Genomic DNA, 23,907 nt, shown 5'->3' with positions numbered 1-23,907 from the left:
CCAAGCCACCCAGGAGCCCCACATTTCTAATTTTTAAAAAATTAGATGAATGTAAGCTGTTATGAAGTCTTCCTTCCCACCCCCAGATTAGTTCATTTCTTTTAACTTATTTATAACCTTTGTATAATTTTTTTCTTTCTTTTTCCTGTGGTTTGTGGCTGTCATACAAAAAACTGATCCGGTGAAAGTGATATGATGAAAAACTCAACCCAGAGGAACTATAGATCAATCTAGACTTAGAATTTTAACTTTTGCAGAACATGCTTGCTCTGGATTTTTTTGTTTTCCTGATGTAAATATGCTTATCCTTTACTTTTTATTTTTATTTTTTAGGAGAGAGAGATTGCCCTCTTGCGGGGGCGGGGGGAGGAGTTGGGGGGAGGTGGGTGGAGTGAAGGGGCAGAGGGAGAGGGAGAGAGAGAATCTCAAGCAGGCTCCACACCTAGCACAGATCCTGGATGCCACAGGCCTCATCTTAATGACCCTGCATGACCTGAGCTGAAATCAAGAGTCGGACGCTTAACCAACTGAGCCACCCAGGCGCCCCTGCCCATTCTTCACTCGTAAGCTTCAAGTCTTACAAGTCTTGTTTCTTGAAACATAACCTTATTATTGGACTCTTATTTTTGAGGTCGTGATGTCTCGAGAGACGGATGGGGAGCGTCAGCAGTCCCATGGCAGTGGCTCCTGTACCCAGTCCCAAGGTGGCTTCTCGCAGTCTCAAGGCACCTCCTCCCAGACACACAGCTCCTCACACTCTCCAGTCACGTCCAGCTCCACCAGCACAGCACCCACATCCAGCCAGTCCTCTCACTCCAGCTCGGGGACGCTGAACTCCTTAGACACAGTGTCCACCCAGGAACTCTGTTCTATTCCTGAGGACCAGGAACCTGAGGAGCCTGTCCCTGCCCCTTGGGCTCGGTTATGGGCCCTTCAGGATGGATTCCCCAATCTTGGTAAGACCTTTTGTTACATCATGTAAAATTATAATTGTTCACAAAAATAGAGGAAGCTCTTGTAGCAGAAAGCTTAAGACACTTCTGGATTCATTCTGGAGTTTGAAGGTGATGAAAGATGGAATGAAAGAAGCAGTTTTGGGGAGTTTACTCTTACCTGCTGTGGATCCCCCTTCATTTATTCTTCCAACAAATATTAATTGGGCATCTGTAATGTTCTGTCCATTGGAGCATCTGAAGAGAGCAGTAGATCCTTTCCCTAGGAAAATGCTGATTCATGCAAACTTGCAAACAGTTAATGGACTAATCATAGAAACCACCACTTAATCCCTGCTGTAGCAGCTTCAGAACATCCATTTTAGTTTCAGAATAGGGAAGGTTATTTGTTGACTGTTATTTATTATCTCAAAATAGCCAGCCTTGCAATTTAAATACATTCATCCTCTATGACACGTCCTGATTCCAGGAGAAAGGCTTTGCTATAGGTATGTTTGAAATAGCGTTTTGATATTAAAAAAATGAATGACTAATGTATTATATGTACCTTATCACTCACTCTTTATTTCATGTCCAACTTTGATGACCCGAAAAAGAAACTGTAAAAAGTGGAGAAATAATATAGGAATTTTCATAGGTACGACTTTAAATTTAGAAGCAAATATTTGAGGGGCGCCTGGGTGGCTCAGTCGTTAAATGTCTGCCTTTAGCTCAGGTCATGATCCCAGGGTCCTGGGATCGAGCCCCACATCTGGCTCCCTGCTTGGCGGGAAGCCTGCTTCTCCCTCTCCCGCTCCCTCTGCTTGTGTTCCTGCTCTCACTATCTCTCTGTCAAATAAATAAAATCTTAAATTCTCTTAAAAAAAGAAGTATTTGAAGCTATTTTTTACTCACTTAAACCATTGTTTTAAGATAGGCTTAGGGCTTATATATGGTGAACAGGAAACATATGGTGAGAAAGGGTGAAGTGGGCTGCATCACTTTGAAAGTGGATAATGCTCAATAAATAAGATCTGTTATTATTAGTTACTGATTCACACCTGTTTGTTTTTTTAATAATTTATCATTATTTTTTTTTGAAGATTTTATTTATTTGAGAGAGAGAATGAGAGAGAGCACGAGAGGGAAGAGGGTCAGAGGGAGAAGCAGACTCCCTGCTGAGCAGGGAGCCCGATTTGGGACTTGATCTCAGGACTCCAGGATCATGACCTGAGCCGAAGGCAGTTGCTTAACCAACTGAGCCACCCAGGTGCCCTCACACCTGTTTTTTTCTAAATGTTTTATAGGTTTAGCCCTTACATTGATTGTTTTGTGTTGCTTTTTGTATATGGTATGAGGTAGGGGTCCCAATTCATTCTTTTGTATGTGAATATCCTAGGTGAGCACTTTCTTGAAGAGACTTTTTTTTTTTTATTAAAGATTTTATTTATTTGAGAGAGCATGAGGGAGGAGGCAGAGGGAGAGAGGCAGGAACAGACTCACTGCCGAGCGGGGAACCCAATTCAGGGCTCAACCCCAGGACCCTTGGGACCATGACCTGAGCTGCAGGCAGACACTTAACCGACTGAGTCACCCAGGTGCCCCCTGAAGAGACTCTTCTTTCTCTGTTGAATGGTCTTGGCACCCTTGTCAAAAATCGTTTGGCCATAAATGTGAGGGTTCATTTCTTCTTCCTTTTTTTTTTTTTTAAAGATTTTATTTATTTGACAGAGAGACACAGCAAGAGAGGGCACACAAGCAGGGGGAGTGGGAAAGGGAGAAGCAGGCTTCCCGCCAAGCGGCGAGCCCGATGCGGGGCTAGATCCTGGGACCCTGGGACCATGACCCGAGCCGAAGGCAGATGCTTAACACCTGAGCCACCCAGGCGCCCCGAGGGTTTATTTCTAGACTTTTAAATTCCATTCTCTTGGTCTGTGTGTCTGTCCTTTTATGCAAGTAACACAAAATCTTGATTGCTGTAGCTTTGTAGTGAGTTTTGAAATCCAGAGTGTGAGTCCTGATTTGTTCCTCTTTTTCAAGATTGTTTTGACTATTCTGAGTCCCTTACATTTCCTTATGAATTTTAGGATGAGCTTATCAGTTCCTGCAAAGAAGGCAGCTTGGATTTTATTAGGGATTACATTGACTCTATAGATCAGTTTGGGGAGTATTGACATCTTTTTTTTTTTAAGATTATTTATAATAAATATAATAAAATAAAAAAAGTAAAATAAAAGAGCGCGGGGGGGAGGATCAGAGGGAGAGGGACAACCAAACTCTGCACTGACCATGGAGCCCAACGTGGGGCTTGATCCCATAACCCTGAGATCACGACCTGAGCTGAAACCAAGAGTAGGATGCCCAACTGACTGAGCCATCCAGGCACCCCTGAGTATTGACATGTTAATAATACTAAGTCTTCTGATCCATGAACATGGGATGTCTTTCCATTTATTTAGGTATTCTTCAGTTTCTTTCAGTGATGTTTTGTCATTTTCAGTATATAAGTCTTGGCATTTTAAAAAATGTATTCCTGGGGTGCCTGACTGGCTCCATTGGTAGAGCATGCAACTTTTGATCTTGGGATTGTGGGTTTGAGCCCCACATTGGATGTAGAGATTACTTAAAATCTTAAAAAAAATGTATTTTTGAGTATTCTTTAAGTATTTACTTACTGTTTAAAGTTTTATTTATTTAAATGATCTCTGTACTCCACATGAGGCTCAGACTCATGACCCCAAGATCAAGAGTTGCACTCTCTTCTGACTGAGCCAGCCAGGTGCCCCTCATTTTTTTAAGTAAGCTCTGTGCCCTTTGTGGGATTTGAACTCATGACCCTGAGGTCAAGAGTTGCATGCTCTACTGACTGAGCCAGCTAGGCGCCCCATGTTTACTTATTTTTATTGTGGGAAAATCTATATAACAAAAAGTTTTGTCACTGTAACCATTAAGTAAACCATTAAGTTCAATGGTATTAACTACATTTACAAAATGTTGTGCAACTATCTCCATTATCTATTAAAATTTTTCCTCTGGTAATTGTCCTCTCCCTGCCCCCCACCCAAGCTTTATATATAATCGACATACAGCACTATAAATTTAAGGTGTATAGTGTATTAATTTGATAGTTATATATTGCAAAATGATTACTACCATAGTGTTAATTAACACTCATCACATCCCATAATTACCATTTCTTTTTTGTGGTGAGAACATTTAAGGGGTACTTGGGTGTCTCAGTTGGTTAAGCGTCTGCCTTTGGCTCAGGTCATGATCCCAGGGTCCTGGGATTGAGCACCACATTGGGCTCCTTGCTCAGTGGAGAGTCTGCTTCTCTCTCTCCTGCCTGCCACTCCCCCCGCTTGTGCTCTTTCTCTGGCAAATAAATAAAAATAAAACCTTTAAAAAAAAGTATTAAAAAAAGAACATTTAAGGTCTATGCTCTTAGCAGCTTTCAAGTACCTGATACAGTATTACTAACTAAAATCACCACACTGTATGTTAGGTCACCAGAACTTATTTTCTTGTACTTGGAAGTTTGTACCCTATAACAAACATCTCCCCATTTTCCCACTCTCAGGCCCTGATAACCATCACTCTCTATTTATATGAGTTTAGGTTTTTTATTTTTTATTTTTTATTTTTATTTATTTTTTTATTATTTTTTAAAGATTTTACTTGTTTATTTGACAGAGACACAGCGAGAGAGGGAACAGAAGCAGGGGGAGAGGGAGAGGGAGAAGCAGGCTTTCCACAGAGCAGGGAGCCCGATGCGGGGCTTGATCCCAGGACCCTGGGATCATGACCCAAGCTGAAGGCAGACGCTTAACGACTGAGCCACCCAGGCGCCCCTTTTTATTATTTTTTAAATTAATTAATTAATTTTTAAAAAAAGACTGTTTATTTGCCAGACAGAGAGAGAGAGAGAGAGAGAGAGAGAGTGTGCACACAAGCAGGGGGCATGGCATGCAGAGGGAGAAGCAGACTCCCGGCTGAGCAGGGAGCCCAACGCTGGACTCTATCCCAGGACCCTGGGATCATGACCTGAGCCGAAGGCAGCTGCTTATTAGCCCATTGAGCCACCCAGGTGTCCTGAGTTTAGGTTTTTTAGATTCCACATATAAGACATATAAGTGAAATTATACAGTATTTGTCTTTTCTTGACTTATTTCATTTATAATGCCTTCTCCATCTGTATTGTCATAATGGCAAGATTTCATGTTTTTTTTTTTAATGGCTGAATATATTCCATTGAGAGAGAGAGAGTGTGTGTGTGTATATATACATATACATATATATATACATATACCATATTTTCTTTGTCCATCCATTTTTGGACATTTAGGTTACTTCTGTGTGTTGGCTATTGTAAACAGTTATGCAGTGAACATGGGGGTACATATATCTTTGCAAGTTAGTGTTTTGTTATCTTTGGATAAATACCCAGAAGTGGAATTGCTGGATCATACGGCAATTCTGTTTTTAATTTTTGGAGGAATCTCCATTCTGCATTCCATAATGGCTACACCAATTTACATTCCTGCCAGCAGTGCACCAGGGTACCTTTTACTCCACTTCCTGGCCAACACTTAGCAAATCTCGCCCTTTTTTTTTTTTAGGGTTTTATTTATTTTTGCAAGAGATAAAGCTTGTGCGAGAGAGCACAAGCAGCGGGAGGGGCAGAGGGAGAAGCAGACTCCCCACTGAGCAGGTAGCCTAGTGGTGGGGCTCAATCCTGGGACATGACCTGAACGGAAGGCAGATGCTTAACCAGCTAAGCCACCGAGCCGCCCCTCTTTTTCACTTTTTTTTTAATTTAAAGATTTTATTTATTTATTTGACAGAGAGAGACACAGCGAGAGAGGGAACAGAAGCAGGGGGAGAGGGAGAGGGAGAAGCAGGCTTCCCGCTGAGCAGGGAGCCTGATGTGGCGCTCCATCCCAGGACCCTGGGATCATGACTTGAGCTGAAGGCAGACGCTTAATGACTGAGCCACCCAGGCGCCCCTCTTTTTCACTTTCTTGATGATGTTGTTTGACACAGTAATTTTAAACTTTAATTATGTCCAAATTCTCTTTTTTTTCTTTTGTCACTTGTGTTTTTATTTATGTATTTATTTTTAAAGATTTTATTTATTTATTTGAGAGCGAGAGCAAGTACACAAGCAGGGGAAGGAGTAGGGGGAGAGGGAGAAGCAGACTCCCCGCTGAGCAGGGATTCCTCCCCCCCCGCAATGTGGGGCACGATCCCAGGACTCTGGGATCATGACCCAAGTCGAAGGCAGACGCTTAACCAGCTGAGCCACCCAGTCACCCCATTTGGATGTCTTCTTTAGAAAAATGTCTCTTCAGTTCCTCCGCCCATTTCTTAGATTGTTTACATTTTGCTCTTGAGTTGTGAGAATTTTTCTATATTTTGGGTATTGACCCCTTCTCAGATACATGATTTGCAAATATTTTCTTCCAATTCTTAGGTTGCCTTCTCATTTTGTTGATGGTTTCTTTTGCTACACAGAAGCTTTTTAGTGTGACATAATCCCCCTTAACTAATTTTTGCTTCTGTTGCTTTTTTTTTAAGTAGGCTCCATGGCCAATGTGGGACTTGAACTCATGACCCTGAGATCAAGAATCTGATGCCCTACTGACTGAGCCACCCAGGCGTCCCTGTTGCTTGTACTTTGGGTGTCATATCCAAAAAATTGTCCTAAGATCCATGTCAAGGAGCTTTTCCCCTGTGTTTTCTTCTAGGAGTTAATAGTTTCAGTTCTTTTTAAGTCTTTAATCCATTTCAAGTTAATTTTTGTGAATGGTGTAAGATAGTCCAATTTCATTCTTCTACATATGGTTATCTAGTTCTCCCAACACTATTTATTGAAGAAACTGCCTTTTCCCCATTGAATTCCTCTGGTAATTTCTAACCTACTTTTTGTGTCTATGAATTTATCTACTCTAGATACTTTATATAAATGGAATTGTAATATTTGTGCTTTTCTGTCTGGCTTCTTTGACTTAGCATAATTTATCTTATTTATTTTATTTTATTTATTTTTTAAAGATTTTTTAAATTTATTTTTTGACAGAGAGACAGCGAGAGAGGGAACACAAGCTGGGGGAATGGGAGAGGGAGAAGTAGGCTTCCCGCTGAGCCCGGAGTCTGATGTGGGATTCGATCCCAGGATCCTGGGATCATGACCTGAGCCAAAGGCAGACACTTAATGACTGAACCACCCAGGCGCCCCTTATTTATTTTACTTTTAAAAAGATTTTATTTATTTATTTGAGAGAGAGAGTGAGTGAGAGAGAGAGAGAAGAAGGGAGAGGGAGAAGCAGATGCCCTGCTGAGCAGGGAGCCCAATGTGGGGCTCAATCCCAGGACATGAACTGAAGGCAGATGCTTAACTGACTGAGTCACCCAGGCACCTCTTAGCATAATATTTTTAAAGTTCAATCATTTTGTATTATATTATTAATTTTATTTTTTTATGGTTGAATAGTAGTATTTCACTGAATGTATATATCACATTTTGTTTATCCATTCTTCTGTTGATGGACATTTGGATTATTTCTGTGTTTTGGCTATTGTGACTAATGGTATGAATATTTGCATACAAGTGTCTGCTTGAGTACCTATTTTCAATTTTTTTTGTTTATATCTAGGAATGGAATTGCTGGATAATATGGTAATTCTATGTTTAATTTAAAAAAATTACTTTAATTTCAGTATAGTTAACATAGTGTTATATTAGTTTCAGGTGTACAATAAAGTGATTCAGCTATTGTATACCTTACCCAGTGCTTATAAGGATAAATGTACCCTAATCCTCATCACCTATTTCACTCATCCGCCCACTCACCTCTCCTCTGGTCACCATCAGTTTGTTCTGTAGTTAAGAGTCCATTTTTGGTTTGTTGGTTTTTTTCATTGTTGTGATGCCTCCAGCTTTGCTTTTATTATTTAAGATGGCTTTGGCTCTTCAGGATCTTTTGTAGTTCAGTGCAACTTTTAGGATTGTTTGTTCTAGCTCTGGGAAAACTGCTGTTGGTATTTTGATAGGGATTGCATTAAAGGTGTAGATTGCTTTGGGTAGTATAGACATTTTAACAATATTTGCCCTTCCAATCCATAAGCATGGAATGTCTTTCCATTTCTTTGTGTCATCTTCATTTTCTTTCATCAGTGTTCCATAGTTTGCAGAGTATAGGTCTTTAACCTCTTTGGTTAGGTTTATTCCTAGGTATCTTCTTGTTTTTGGTGCAATTGTAAATGAGATTGATTCCTTAATTTCTCTGCTACTTCAGTTTTTGTGTAGAAATGTAACAGATTTCTGTACATTGATCATGTATCCTGTGACTATTGAATTTATCATTTAGTTTTTTTGGATTTTCTATATATAGTATCATGTCACCTGGAAATAGTAAACGTTTTACTTCTTCCCTGCCAGTTTGGATGCCTTTTATTTCTTTTCTTTAAAAATTTTTTATTGTTTTGTTAATCACCATACATTATATCATTAGTTTTTGATGTAGTGTTCCATGATTCATTGTTTGTGCATAACACCCAGTTCTCCATACAGAACGTGCCCTCTTTAATACCCATCTATTTCTTTTTTTTTTTTTAAAGATTTTATTTATCTATTTGTCAAGAGAGAGAGGGAGAGAGAGACAGAATGCAAGTACAAGCAGGGAGAATGGTAGACAGAGGGAGACCCCGCTGAGGAAGGAGCCCGATGCAGGACTCCATCCCAGGACCCTGGGATCATGACCTGAGCTTAAGGCAACACTTAACTGACTGAGCCACCCAGGCGTCCCTGGATGCCTTTTATTTCTTTTTGCTGTCTGATTGCTGTGGCTAGGACTTCCAATACTATGTTGAATAGAAGTGGTGAGAGTGGACATTCCTGTCTTGTTCCTGACCGTAGAGGAAAAGCTTTCAGTTTTTGCCCATTTAGGATGATATTAGCTGTGGGTTTTCATGTAGGACCTTTATTATTTTGAGGTATGTTCCTTCTAAACCTATTTTTTTTTTAAGATTTTTTTTATTTATTTGACAGAGAGAGACATAGTGAGAGAGGGAATACAAGCAGGGGGACTGGTAGAGGGAGAAGCAGGCTTCCCATGGAGCAGGGAGCCCGATGGGAGGCCCAGGGAGCAGGACCCTGGGATCATGACCTGAGCCGAAGGCAGATGCTTAACAACTGAGCCACCCAGGCGCCCCAAACCTATTTTGTTGAGGGTTTTTATTATGAATAGATGTACTTCGTCACATGCTTTTTTGCATCTATTGAAATGATCGTATGGTTCTTATCCTTTCTTTTATTCATGTGATGCATCACCTTGCTTGATTTGCGAGTATTGAGCCACCCTTGCATCCCAGGAATAAATCGCACTTGATCGTGGTGAGTGATTATTTCAATGTATTGTTGGATTCGGTTTGCTAGTATTTTGTTGAGGATTTTTACATTTATATTCATCAGGGGTATTGGCTTGTAATTCTGTTTTTGTGGTGTTTTTCTGGTTTTGGTATCAGGGTAATGTTGACCTCATAGAATGAATTTAGAGGCTTTCCTTTTCAATTTTTTGGAATAGTTTGAGAAGAATAGATACTAATCCTTCTTTAAATGTTTGGTAGAAGTTGGCCTGTGAAGCCATCTCGTCTTGGACTTTTGTTTATTAGGAGATTTTTGATTACTGATTCAATTTCTCCACTGATTATTGGGCTGTTCAAGCTTTTTATTTCTTCTTGCTTCAGTTTTGGTAATTTATATGTTTCTATGAATTTATCCATTTCTTCTAGGTTGTCCATTTTGTTGATGTACAGTGTTTCATAGTATTCTCTTATAATTGTTTGTATTTCCATGGTATTTGTTGTTATTTCTCTTCTCTCATTTATGATTTTATTTATTTGTGTCCTTTTTCTTCTTTTGGAGAAATCTAGCTACAGGTTTACCAATTTTATTTTGTTTTCTTTTTTTTAGAGAGGGACAGGGGTGGGGAGGGGTAGAGGGAGAGGGAGAGAGAGTTTTAAGCAGGCTCCAAGCCCAGCATGGAACCTGACACAGAGCTTGATCTCACAAACCCTGAGATCATGACCTGAGCTGAAATCAAGAGTCGGATGCTTAACCAACTGAGCCACCCAGGTGCCCCATTTTTTACTTAGTTTTTCAAAGAACCAGCCCTTGGTTTCCTTGATCTGTTCTATTGTTTTTTTAGTTTTTATGTCATTTATTTCTATTCTAATCTTTATTATTTCCTTCCTTCTCCTGGCTTTAGGCCTCATTTGTTTCTTTTCTAGCTCCTTTAGGTGTAAGGTTATATTGTTTGGATTTTTCTTGCTTCTTGAGGTCAGCCTGTATTGTTGTATTTCCAACTCTTAAGTCTGCTTTTGCTGCATAGGATGGAATGTTCTGAATACATCTGTTAAATCCATGTAGCCCGGTGTGTCATTCAAAGCTATTCTTTGGGGCGCCTGGGTGGCTCAGTTGGTTAAGCATCTGCCTTTGGCTTAGGTCATGATCCCAGGGTCCTGGGATCGAGTCCTGCATTGGGCTCCTTGCTCGGTGGGGGAGCCTGCATCTCTCTCTGCCTGCTGCTTCCCCTACTTGTGCTCTCTGTTTCTCTCTCTCTGACAAATAAATAAATTAAAAAAAGAAAGCTAGATTTTATTTATTTGACAGAGAGAGACACAGAGAGAGAGAGGGAACGCAAGCAGGAGGAGTAGGAGAGGGAGAAGCAGGCCTCCCGCTGAGCAGGGAGCCCGATGCGGGGCTCGATCCCAGGACCCTGGGATCATGACCTGAGCCGAAGGCAGATGCTTAACAACTGAGCCACCCAGGTGCCCCCCCAAAAAGCTATTCTTGTTGATTTTCTGTTTGGAATGATCTTTCCATTGATGTAAGTGTGTACTGTTAAGTATGACTATTGATTACTTCCTTTATGTTTGTTTTTAGCTGCTTTATGTATTTGGGTGCTCCCATGTTCAGTGTATAAATATTTAGAATTGTTATATCTTTTTTTTTAAGATTTTATTTATTTATTTGCGAGAGAGAGAGCTGGGGGGGAGAGAGAGTGAGAGTATAAGTATGAGCTCAGGGCAACATGGGGCTTGATCTCACAATCCTCAGATCTTGACCTGAGTCAAGGGTTAGACGCAGAGCGCCTGGGTGGCCAGATGGTTAAGCGTCTGCTTTCGGCTCAGGTCATGATCCCGGGGTCCTGGGATCGAGCCCCGCATCGGGCTCCCTGCTCAGTGGGGAGTCTGCTTCTCCCTCTCCCACTCCCTCTGCTTGTGTTCCCTCTCTCGCTGTCTCTATGTCAAATAAATAAACTCTTAAAAAAAAAAAAAAAGTCGGACGCTGAACCGATTGAGCCACCCAGCAACCCTCCATCCATTCACTTTCTATCTGCATGTGTCTTGAGGTCTGAAATGAGTTTGTTGTAGGCAGAATATAGATGGGTCTTCTTTTTTATCCATTTTATCAGACAATGTCTTTTGATTGTTAACTCCATTTGCATTCTAAGTAATTATTGGTAGGTATGTACTTATTGCCATTTTTTACTTGTTTTAGGCTTCATTTGTTTTCTTTTTCTAGCTCCTTTGGGTGTGAGGTTATATTGTTTATGGGAGATTTTTCTTGCTTCTTGAGGTAAGCTTCTATTATTATATACTTCCTTTTTATTATTTTATGGTTTTTACGGTTGTTTTTGTAGTTCTCTTGTGTTCCATTTTTTCTTGCTCTTCTTGTGGTTTCCTTTCTGTCTTTAGAAATAAAATAGATTCTTACGTCTTTGTTATTTGGATAACTATTACTGGTTTTTGATTTGTGGTTACCATTAGGTTTGTATATAACATCTTACTAATCTAGCAGTCTATGTAAAATTGATGGTTGCTTAAGTTTGATCCCATTCTTTTAGTCTTTTTCCTACCACATTTTAGGTATATGGTGTCATACCTTTACATCCTTTTATTTTACGAATCCCTTGACTGATTTTTATAGATATACTTAATTTTACTGCCTTTGCGCTTCTTACTTTTCTTACTGCTGTTCCATGGAAGTCTCTGTGTTTAATATTTTAAGGAACCACTAAACTTTCCACAGCAGCTGCACCGTTCTATATTCCCACCATCAATATATGAAGGTTCCAATTTCTCCATGACTTGTATGTGTCTTTTTAATGATAGTCATCCTGGTAGATGTGAAATTATATCTCATTGTGGTTTTTATTTGCATTTTCCTCATAGCTAATGATAATTGAACACTTTTTTATGTGTTTATTGGCCATTTTTGTATCTTCTTTGAGGAAATGTCTATTCAAGAGCCTTTGATTTTTTTTTTTTTTAAGATTTTATTTATTTATTTGAGAGAGAGAGAGAGCATGAGAGGCGGGAGGGTCCGAGGGAGAAGCAGACTCCCTGTTGAGCAAGGAGCCCGATGTGGGACTCGATCCCGGGCCTCCAGGATCATGACCTGAGCCGAAGGCAGTCGCTTAACCAACTGAGCCACCCAGGTGCCCATGATTTTTTTTTTTTTTTAAAGATTTTTATTTATTTGACAGAGAGAGACACAGCAAGAGAGGGAACACAAGCAGGGGGAGTGGGAGAGGGAGAAGCCGGCTTCCCCTGGAGCGGGGAGCCTGATGTGGGGCTTGATCCCAGGACCCCGGGACCATGACCTGAGCCGAAGGCAGATGCCCAACGATTGAGCCACCCAGGCGCCCCACCTTTGATATTTTTTAATTGGATTGTCTTTTTGTTATTGATTTGCATTCTTTATATATTTTAGATATAAATCTCCTATCAAATATATGTTTTGCAATATTATTTCCATTCTTTGAGTTCTTTTTAACCTTTTTTTTTTAAGATTTTATTTATTGTTAGAGAGTGCGAGTACAAAGTGGGGGGTAGGGACAGAGGGAGAGGGAGAAATAGACTTCCTGCTGAGCAGGGAGCCTGGTGCAGGGCTGGATCCCAGGAACCTGAGATCATGACCTGAGCTGAAGGCAGATACTTAACTGATTGAGCCACCCGGGGCCCCTCTTTTTCACTTTCTTGATGATTTTGTTTGACACAATAATTTTAAACTTTATGTCCGATTTCTCTATTTTTTCTTGTGTTTTTATTTATTTTTAAAGATTTTATTTATTTACTTGAGAGAGAGAGAGCATGAGCAGAGGGGAGGAGTAGAGGAAGAGGAGAAGCAGACTCACTGCCGAGCCTGACTTGGGGCTCGATCTCAGGACCCTGGAATCATTACCTGAGCGGAAGGAGATGCTTCACTGACTAAGCCACCTAGGCACCCTTGTCATTTGTGCTTTTCATGTTATATCTAAGAAAGCATTGTTTAACCCAAGATTGCAAAGCTGTCATTACTGTTCTTTTTTCTCAGAGTTTTATAGTTCTGGTTCCTATTACTATTAGCCTTTGATCTGTTTGAGTTGATTTTTGTATAGGGCATGAGGTAAGGTTTTTAACTCTATTGTTTTTGTTTTTGGGTTTTTTTTGGTTTTTGTTTTTTTGTTTTTAAAGACTATTTACTTGAGAGACAGCGGGGGAGAGAGAGAGAGAGAGAGAGAGAGCGAGCACGTGAGCACTCGCAGGAGTAGGGAGGGAGGGACAGAGGTAGAGGGAGAAGCAGGCTCCCCGCTGAACAGGGAGTCTGATGTGGGGCTCAGTCCCAGGGCCCCGGGATTATGACCTGAGCCGAAGGCAGACGCCCAACTGACTGAGCCACCCAGGCGCCCCTCAACTCTATTATTTTGAATGTGGATATCTTCTTGTCCTAGTGCCTTTTGTTGAAAAGACTATTCTTTTCCCAGTGAATTGTTTTGGCACCCTTTTTGAAAATGAATTGACTGTAAATGTGATTTATTTTTGGTCTTTTCATTCTTCTCTATTCATCTATATGTCTGTCCTTAATGGGAGTACTATACTGTCTTGATGGTAACTTTGGAGTAAGTTTTGAAATTGCAGAAGGTAAGTCCTCTAACTTTGTACTTCATTTTCAAGATGATTTTTGGCTATTCTGGGTCTGTGTATTTCCATAAGAATTTTAGTTTGAGCTTGTTAATTTCTGCAAAGAAGGCAGCTGGGATTTTGACAGGGATTGTGTAAATCAGCAGTTTGTGCATTTTGCCATGTTTACAGTAGTATTCCAATCCGTGAACATTTACATAGGTCTTTCATTTTTTTTTTAAGGTTTTATTTATTTATTTGACGCAGAGAGAGAGAGAGAGAGAGAGCATGAGCAGGGGGAGCAGGAGAGGGAGAAGCAGGCTCCCTGCTGAGCAAGGAGCCTGATGCCAGGGTAGATCCCAGGACCCTGAAATGATGACCTGAGCTGAAATCAGGAGTTGGATGCTTAACCGACTGAGCCACCCAGGTGCCCCCACAGTACTCTTTTTAAAATTCTTTTTCTTTCTGTAAGGTTAGTAGTAATTGCTCCTCTTTGACACTCCCTTTGTCAGTCTATCCAACTATTTTTTTTTTTATCAATTTGTTGATCTTTTCAAAGAACCAGCTTTCTAGGGTGCCTGGTGGCTCAGTCAGTAGAGCATGTGACTCTTTTTTTTTTTTAAAGATTTTATTTATTTATTTGAGAGAGAGAATAAGAGATAGCACGAGAGGGAAAAGGGTCAGCGGGAGCAGCAGACTCTCCGCTGGGCAGGGAGCCTGATGCGGGACTGGATCCCAGGACTCCAGGATCATGACCTGAGCCTAAGGCAGTCGCTTAACCAACTGAGCCACCCAGGCGCCCGTGACTCTCTTTTTTGAGCCTGTGACTCTTGATCTTTGGGTTGTGAGTTCAAGCCCCATGTTGGGTGTAGAGATTACTTAAAAACAAAATCTTAAAAAAAAAAAAAAATAGAACCAGCTTTTGATTTGATTGATTTTCTTATCTTTCTGTTCTCCATTTCATTTGTTTCTGCTCTGACTTTTATCTTTTCCCTCAGCTTGTTTTAGATTTTATTTGCTTCTCTTTTCCAGTGTTTTAAGAAAGTTGGGTAATTGACCAAAAAATTTTTTTTTAAAAGATTTTATTTATTTATTTGACACAGAGAGAGAGAGAGAGAGCACAAGAGGGGGTAGGGTCAGAGGGAGAAGCAGATTCCCTGCCGAGCAGGGAGCCTGATGTGGGACTCAATCCCGGGACTCTGGGATCATGACCTGAGCCTAAGGCAGCCGCCCAACCAACTGAGGCACCCAGGTGCCCTGACCAAAAATTTGTAACTTATACTTTTACAGCTATAAATTTCCTTAAGTAATGCTCAGGCTGAATCCCATAAGTTTTAGTATTTTTTTTTTTTTCATTTCATTCATTTCAAAGTATTTTCTAATTTTTCTTACCAGTTTTTTTCTTTGTCCCTTTGGTTTTTTAGGAGTGTGGTGTTTAATTTCCATTTAAATGGGAATTTACTAAATTTCTTTGTTTTTGAGTTCCTAACTTCAGTACATTGTTGTTGGAGAACATACTTTGTATGATTTGTGCACTTTTACATTCACTGAGGGGCTTTCTCGCTCCTAGCTTATGTTCTATCTTGGAGAGTATGTTTTATATGCATTTTAGAAGAATGTGTATTTTCTTTTTGTTGGGTGGAGCATTGGGACTCTCTTATTTAAATTTCAAAATAATCCTATGAAAGTATTTTTATTCTGACCTCCATTTTACAGATTATTACAAAATAATCCTATGGGAGTATTTTTATTCTTACCTTTTACAGAATCAATCAATTGATTGATAAACTTGTCCAGAGTCATAAAGCCTAGAGTTGGAAGAGCAGGATTTGAGCCTACAGCTTTGCAGACTTTAAACCTATGTTCTTTACTTGCCATTGAGAAACGAGTGTGGTGTTAGGAAGGTGATAAAATTAGTTAGCAAACAGAATGGGACTGGAGCCTAAGGGAGGTTTGTTCCTGTTTGAGATGAGTGTGAGAGGAACTGGTAGAGAGAGAGATTAAAAATGCCTGAGAGCGCCTGGGTGGCTCAGTTCGTTAAGCAACTGCCTTCGGCTCAGGTCATGATCCTGGAGTCCTGGGATCGAGTCCCACATCGGGCTCCCTGCTCAGGGGGAAGCCTGCTTCTCCCTCTGATCCTCCCCCGTCTCATGCTCTCTATCTCATTCTCTCTCTCAAATAAATAAATAAAATCTTTAAATAAAAAAAAATGCTTGAGTAGGGGTGCCTGGGTGGCTTCGTCGGTTAAGCATCTGCCTTAGGCTCAGGTCATATCCTGGGGTCCAGGGATCGAGTCCGGTGTTAGACTCCATGCTCAGCAGGGAGTCTGTTGCTTCTTCCTGGTCCTCTGCCCCTCCCCCCACTCATGCTCTCTCTCAAATAATTAAATAAAATCTTTAAAAAAAATGCTTGAGTAGGAAGAAAGTAAGGGTGAAAGTTTAGGTTTGTGGCTGGACCTGGAGAAGGGTGTGGGTTTTGTAGTTAGAAAGACATGGGTTCAAGTCCTAGGTCTGTCCCTGTCTAACTGTATCAGGCAAGTGATGCTGCTTCTCTGAGCCTCACCATCCTTATCTGTACAATGGGGGGAAACGTTAGAGCAAAGGTGAGGAAGATAGGCTAAGGTCAGGATTGAATGGGGATCAAAGGGAGAGTTGGGTTAACTTTTCCCAGATGGGTTTAATTTTTTGTCTGTGATATAGAAGGAGGGAGGACAGTGAGTTTGAACTTCAAAGACATCTGGAATCCCTAGCAAAAGAAAATGACTCCTGAATTTTCAGTTCCCTTGCCAAGACCAATGTATCTGTTGCTCTCCTCACATACTCTCACCTGCATCTCTTTCTTCTTTTTTGGGAAGATGGACCCATCCTTCCTGGGTTCATACCCCACTAATTGCCTGAGACCTTCTGGTCCCCTTGCCTCCTACCTTGCTCTCCTTGCCATCCTCTACACGTCTGCTTGGGGGCTTTCCTGATGAGCAAAGGTCAGAGCAGGCTTTTCCGTAGTTGGCTGTTTCTTACACTCTCTGTCTACCATCCCTGGACTGTTGGTGCCCTGATGAACTCTCTGTGCCCTTCCTTTTCCCAGCTGCTGCAGAAGTTCCAGGTCTCTAGTAGAAATACCATGGTTCATTAATTCCTTCCCCTGTTAACAGACACTTATTGTTTCCAGTTTTTGCGCCTGCAAGCAAGGCTCAGTGAACATACTTGGAGTTGTCTCCTTGGTCAGTTGGCAGATGTCTCTGGGGGGTAGAGTCTGATTTGAATTGCTGGGTCATAGAGTAGGCATGGCTTTACTTTGTAATCATATTGTATATAGTGTCTATATATTCTTTTCACTTTTTTTATTTTTTCTTTTTTTTAAAGATTGATTTATTTTAGCTAGAGAGAGACAGAGAGAGCATGAGTGAGACGCGCAGAGGGAGGGGGAGAGAGAATCTCAAGTAGACTTTGCACTGAGCATGGAGCCTGAGATCAGGACCTGAGCCAAAACCAAGAGTTGTTTGCTTAACCAGCCAGGCGCCCCTCCCTTTATTTTTTTGTATTAATTGTGATTCACAACATATTGCTTTCAACTGGCTTTTTATGCTTAGCAATGTGTCTTAGACATCCTTCTGTCGGAATGTAAAGGTCCTTATTCCTTTTTATAGCCATGTAAGATTTTTTTTAATGATTTATTTGAGAGAGCTCATGCTCGCTTGCGGGTGGGGGAAGGGGCAGAGGGAGAGAAGCAGACTCCCCACTCAGTAGGGAGCCTGACATGGGGCTCGATCCCACTACCTGGAGACCAAGACCTAAGCCAAAATCAAGAGTTGGACGCTTAACCGGCTGAGCCATCCAGGCGCCCCGATATATAAGGTTTTTTTGAATTAACCCCTTACTAATGGACATTTACGATGTTTGTTAGTTTTTGCTCTAAGAATAATGCTATAGTAAATAACCTTTTTTTTTTAAAGATTTATTTATTTATTTTGAGAGAGTGAGAATGAGAGAGAGAGAGAGAGAGTACATGAGAGCGGGGAGGGTTAGAGGGAGAAGCAGGCCCCTCGCCGAGCAGGGAGCCCGATGCGGGACTCGATCCCGGGACTCCAGGATCATGACCTGAGCCGAAGGCAGTTGCTTAACCAACTGAGCCACCCAGGCGCCCTAGTAAATAACCTTTTTACCTTTGTTCTTATGTCCTTTCATAATACATATGTTTCTATCCATAGAATAAATTACTAGAAGTGGAATTTCTGGGCCAATATGTGTGTCTATATAATTTTTTAAAAATTGAGGTGAGGGGCGCCTGGGTGGCTCAGTCGTTTAGGCGACTGCCTTCGGCTCAGGTCATGATCCCAGGGTCCTGGGATTGAGCCCCGCGTCGGGCTCCCTGCTCAGCGGAGAGCCTGCTTCTCCCTCTCCCTCCGCCTGCCTCTCTGCCTACTTGTACTTTCTCTGTCAAATAAATAAAATCTTAAAAAAAATTAAAAAAAATGAGGTGAAATGCACATAACATAAAATTAACTATTTGAAAGTGAACAGTTCAGTGGCTTCACTACCTTTTTCTAGTTCTGAAACATTTCCATTACTCCAAAATAAAATCCTCTACCCATTAAGCATTTACTTCCCATTCTTCTCTCCTGCCCCTGGCAATCAGCAATCCGTATTTCATTTCTATGGATTTAACTGTTCTGGACATTTCATATAAATGTAATATAATTTATGGTTTTTTGTATCTGGTTTCTTCTAATGTTTTCAAGGTTTCTCCATATTGTGGTATGTATGAGCTGTAGCATTTACTTATTTATTTTTTGGCTGAATAGTATTCCATTATAGGGGCACCTGGCTGGTTCAGCCAGTAGGGCATGCAACTCTTGATCTTATATCCATTATATATTCCATTATATGTAACTGCCACAATTTGTTTATCCATCCAGCAAGAGACATTTGGGTTGTTTCTTTCATTTGGTTATTGTGAATAGTGCGGGTATGAACACTTGCGTACAAGATTTTGTTTAGGGTACCTGTTTTCAGTTCTTTTGAGTATCTAGTGAGGATTGGAAATGCTGAGTCATAAGGCAGTTCTGTGTTTAACTTTTTTTTTTTTTAAGATTTTATTTATTTGAGAGAGAGAGAGAGAGGGGCCATGAGAAGGGAGGGGGTCAGAGGGAGAAGCAGACCCCCCCGCTGGGCGGGGAGCCCGGCACAGGACTCGATCTGGAGACTCCGGGATCATGACCTGAGCCACCCAAGCGCCCTTATGTTTAACTTTTTGAGGAATGACAAACTCTTCCATGGTAGCTGTATCATTTTACATTCCCACCAGCAGTGTGTGAGGGTACTGATTTCCTTGCATCCTTGCCAATACTTATTCTTTTCTTTTTTTTTTTTTTTTTTAAATTATAGCCATCTTCATCAGGGTGAAGTGGTTGCAAATGTAACTTTGATGCATCTTGCCAAATTATCTTCCCTAGACTCCAAATTATATTTGGTGTATAAATTACATTCTCACTGGCAATGTACAAGTAAGAGTAACAGTTTCTTCATGCCAACACAGTATTACAATATGTAACTCTTTGATTTTTTTTTTTTAAGATTTATTTATCCATTTGAGAGAGAGAGAGAGAGAGCATGAGCAGGAGAGACAGAGATAGAGGGAGAGAGAATCTGAAGCAGATTCCATGCTAAGCACGGAAGCCTGATGTGGGGCTTGATCTCACAACCCCAAGACTACGACCTGAGCTGAAACCAAGAGTTGGAGGCCCAACCGACTGTGCCACCCAGGCACCCCCTCTTTGATTTTGGTTAATCTGATAGTTGAAACATGAAATCTTAATGTTATTATTATTTTTTTAGGATTTTATTTATTTATTTGAGAGAGAGTGCACAAACAGAGAGAGAGAGAAAAGCAGACCCTCGCTGAGCAGGGAGCCCGACATGGGGCTCAATTCCAGCACCCTGGGATTATGACCTGAGCCGAAGGCAGATGCTTAACCAACTGAGCCACCCCGGTGCCCCTGTATTACTGTTTTTTAAAGTTTCTTCTTCTTTTTTTTTTTTTTAATGTATACATGCTATGCATTTCTTTTATTTCACTTTTTAAAAGATTTTATTTTTAGGTAATCTCAACAACCAGCGTGGGGCTTGAACTCACAACTCCGAGATCAAGAGTTGCATGCTCTGCCAACTGAGCCAGCCAGGCGGTTCTTGTTTTTAAAATTTCTTGTATTGAGTTACCTTGTCCATTTTTTCTTATGTTTGAGCTGTTTGTATTTACTTCTCTTATAAATTGTCTCTTCGTATCCTTTACCCAGTTTTTACTGGATTGTTTGTCTTTTATTTTGTAGTAACTTAAGATATATTACAGAAATTACTACTTTGTCATATGAATTGGTAATATTTTGCCTGTTCTGTCTTTCTCTCAACATTCTACTTGCCCACTATATTCATGTCCTCAGTGCTGGAACTATATAACACAGGACACCCAAGGCTGGCCTCCTGGAGTTTGTTGTAACAGGGGAGTGCAGGGAGACAATATGTAAATAATAAAGATAACTTCCAGTTATGGTCCATTCTTAGTGGGCAACAAAGCAGGATATCATTATGATAATGGGTGATGAGGTAATTACCGAGTCTGCTTATACGGAAAGCTGAGTGGAAGATGATAATTTAAATCCAGACATAAAGGCAAGATGGCTGTTCAAGTTGCTGGGAACAGAGAATGCAAAGGCCACCAGGGGGGTTGAACCCGAATATTTGGGGCAGTGGAAGGTGCCAGTGGGACTGGGTAGAGTGATCAAGGGGAGCAGTACAAGGTGATGCTGGGAGGGAAGCAGGGGCCAGATCCTGAGCATCTGTCCTGCCATGGGAAAGAGTGCACATTTTGTACTAAGTATGATGGGAAGCCTCAAGAGGGTAATAGGAAGTTATTAGATTATAACTGTTTTTTCAAATCATTAATAATTGCTTGAGAACTTTTAATGACTTTATTATTTCATAGTTATGTATAAACCACAATTTACTAAACTCGTTGGAAAATTGTTTTTTTCTCCTCCCTCGTTTTTACTCCTATAAAATTCTGATAAAGATAGCTTGAAGCTTGATTGCTTTCTTAGGTTATTTTCCTGCAGTTAGATTTTATAAGCAATTTTTAAAGATGTTTGATGCATGAAATTCCACAGCACTCTGGTGTGTACTTTTGTGTTACAGAGTGTGTTAATGACAACTACTGGTTTGGGAGAGATCGAAGCTGTGAATACTGCTTTGATGAGCCACTGCTGAAAAGAACGGATAAATACCGGACTTATAGCAAGAAGCACTTTCGGATTTTCAGAGTAGGTGACAAATAATCTGTTTATTTGGGAGAACCGGTAATGTCGTCACCACCCTGAGATATCTTAGCACTGTAACTCCCCACTGTTAAAACTTTGAAATAAAATGTTCTCTATTTTAGGAAATGGGTCCTAAAAACTCTTACATCGCATACATAGAAGATCACAGTGGGAATGGAACCTTTGTAAATAGAGAGCTGGTAGGGAAAGGAAGACGCCTTCCTTTGAATAACAATTCTGAAATTGCACTTTCAGTATGGAGTAATAAAGGTAACATTACTATCTTCTGGTTACTGGATCGTTTTTTTCCTCTCCTATGAAGGGAAAATTGACATTGTGCCCTTGGCAGAGTATGGTTTGGATAAATAAAGTAAGAAGGTTAGTATTCAGGATCCAATGCAGCCCTAGGTGCATTTTTAAATGAATGAACAATTTCTATCAAGGTAGATTTTCCAAGCTTTGATTAGTTGGATTAGTTTTGTTTAAGGCTGTTTGTTGTCAAAGGAATGATATTGCTTAAGATGGTTCTTCATTCACTGATGCAGTTTATACCACATCAATCTTCGGGGTCAGTGAGTTGTTTTAGGCCATGAATTCTTCTCCCTCCCTCCTTCCTTCTTCTCTTTTCCTTTCTCCTTCTTCCCTTTCATACCTGCTACTCCTTAATTGCTGCAAGTATCAATTGGACTTCGCTTACCTGCCAGGCCTTAGGGTTTTTCAGGCAGAATCTCAGTTTAAAAGCTTCTACCTTAAATACCACGTGATTATCCTCAAAGTGTTGATGTTTATTGTCATCAGGCAACATTTTATAAGCAGCCACTCCTAAAACTTTACCAAAATCACATCTAAAACAAACAATTGGCATTCAGCACAGAAAGAATAAAGACAACCTCTAGAGTTAAATGTAATCTCACAGTGATTTTAAATCCTTGGACAAGAGGAATACTCTTGTTTCTTTGATTGAAAAGAAAAAAAAAAACCCACAGAACTTTACAAAACTATGTGAGATTTGAATGGGAAGGATGTATGTATGCATGTGTAACGACTTAAAAATACAGATGCCCCCAGGTGCTGTGTCATAGCCCCCGGTCTAGGAGTCCAGGGATATAAAAAATCTTGCTTAGGTGATTCTCATACAGTCAGTCTTCAGACTGGCATCTGGGAATGATGGCTGTCCTAGGCATCCTAAAGCACATTTTATGATAGTTTTCCCTGTTGCTATTTTGTTTTCTGTCTGATAATTATAGTCAAGGCAGCTGCATAGGGTTTTGCTGTTTGAGAGCCCCTGGTGGAGGTGACAGCCAGTTGCTGAAATTTGGCCCGTCTTACTTGACAAGCTCATTTGCCACCTTTTGCTCGTTGGTCTATCCAAGGGGCACCTTTTCTTCTCTGAACCAAGGTGTTGTATGGGCTAAAGGTGGCCAGAATTGAAATAGGCCAGGTTGTCCCTCTGCAGATTGCATTTGGTTTATTGGCATTTTATTAGGCATTTGCTGTTTGTACTTTAACATGAAAATCCAGATTGTTTTGAAAGGGTGGACTGTCTGGCCACACCAATCCTATAATCCCATACGTGGAGGATTTGCCAGTGCTCGGTAGAGCCTGCCTTTTTTAAGATGTGTGGTATGTTTGCCCATTTAAGTCCTCACTGCTCCACGTTGTCTAACATTCAACCCAGCCTTCCCTGTGTACGTGACCTTGGCTTCTGTGGGCAACTGAGTTTGCAGCCTTTGAAGTAGACCTTGACATCTGTGAGAAATAGCTCTCCAGGGCCCCTCAAATTCCCAGATAACTCAGATGCCACTGGAACATCTAGGTTCATAAGTATCTACAAGCATAGAGAAACAGTTTTATCTTGATTTGCTGGCAGATTTCATTCACTCCACAGGTTTCTGTCTCATGTGGACCAGCCTGGAATGAAGCACACTCAGGTGGCTCAGATTTGTGCCAGAGACTGGAACTCTGGGTTACTCCAGGGAGGTTGAAACCTGTTGCCTGAAATATGAGAAACTGAAGGGTCTCAACAAATTTCACTCTTTCAGGTTGATACAGGCAATTGCAAATATACCATTCATTTTGTGGAATTGAAATTTTGATAATTGATTGCAGCCTTGGCCTACATGGATAGTTAAATTTTTAAATGAGTGGGGTTATTTTTTTTTGTTTTTTTGATACAGCCCAAATAATTCAGAAATAAGGGGATTTTTGGGAAAATGCTATTTATTTAACTTTCCAAGTAGGTTCAAGATGGTTTGCACTGTAGAATGCCAGACATGTAGAGGTATATAAATGGCAAAGAGAAGATAATACTTATCTTTTAGTATGATGACCTGTGGTCTAATTTTATTGGGATGTTTATTTGCCTAGAACATTTTTTTCTAGGCTCATACTAATTGCTGTTTGGTTCTGGGCATATGCTGATCTGCGTAGGTTTTTTTTTTTTTTCCTGCTCAGGCAAGGACTAATCTTGCATGGGTATTTTATATGAGTTGCAAGTGATAAATAATTCTGAGGCAAAGGAATAAGACTAGCATGTATGTGTGGATTTTCCGCACTATAGTAAGATGATGCTGTGTATTTTTATGAAAGAATGAGATCTGACTATCATTTTCCATGGGCTTCATAATATATGAATGAAATACAGTTTCATAATACTATGAAATTATTATTAGCCTGGCTACATAATTCCTTTAGAGTTAGGTGTTAAGTGTCTGTATC

The 23,907-nt window shown here is 40.5% G+C and overlaps 1 protein-coding gene across 5 annotated transcripts in view; it reads left to right on the top strand.

Annotated features, from left to right (window-relative positions):
* The window catches only part of CHEK2 (checkpoint kinase 2), an 89,637-nt gene that overhangs the window by 40,861 nt on the left and 24,869 nt on the right, over nucleotides 1-23,907 (top strand). For 3 of the 5 annotated variants that reach the window (XM_073886748.1, XM_025858151.1, XM_025858152.2), the window contains exons 2-4: nucleotides 632-956; nucleotides 21,068-21,192; nucleotides 21,312-21,459. In XM_073886748.1, coding sequence (XP_073742849.1) covers nucleotides 638-956; nucleotides 21,068-21,192; nucleotides 21,312-21,459 — 592 coding nt within the window. In that variant the 5' untranslated portion in view covers nucleotides 632-637. Of the gene's footprint in view, nucleotides 1-631; nucleotides 957-21,067; nucleotides 21,193-21,311; nucleotides 21,460-21,482; nucleotides 23,232-23,907 lie in introns of those variants that run through there. The other 2 variants (XM_073886749.1, XM_025858153.2) reach the window with 2 other exon arrangements.

Source organism: Callorhinus ursinus, unplaced genomic scaffold (assembly GCF_003265705.2).
Source record: "Callorhinus ursinus isolate GAN/ISIS: 27379988/994484 unplaced genomic scaffold, GSC_fseal_2.0 scaffold72, whole genome shotgun sequence".
Lineage (NCBI taxonomy): Eukaryota > Metazoa > Chordata > Mammalia > Carnivora > Otariidae > Callorhinus > Callorhinus ursinus.
The sequence above is the reverse complement of the archived record's forward strand: the minus strand, read 5'-3'. Positions and strand labels throughout refer to the sequence as shown.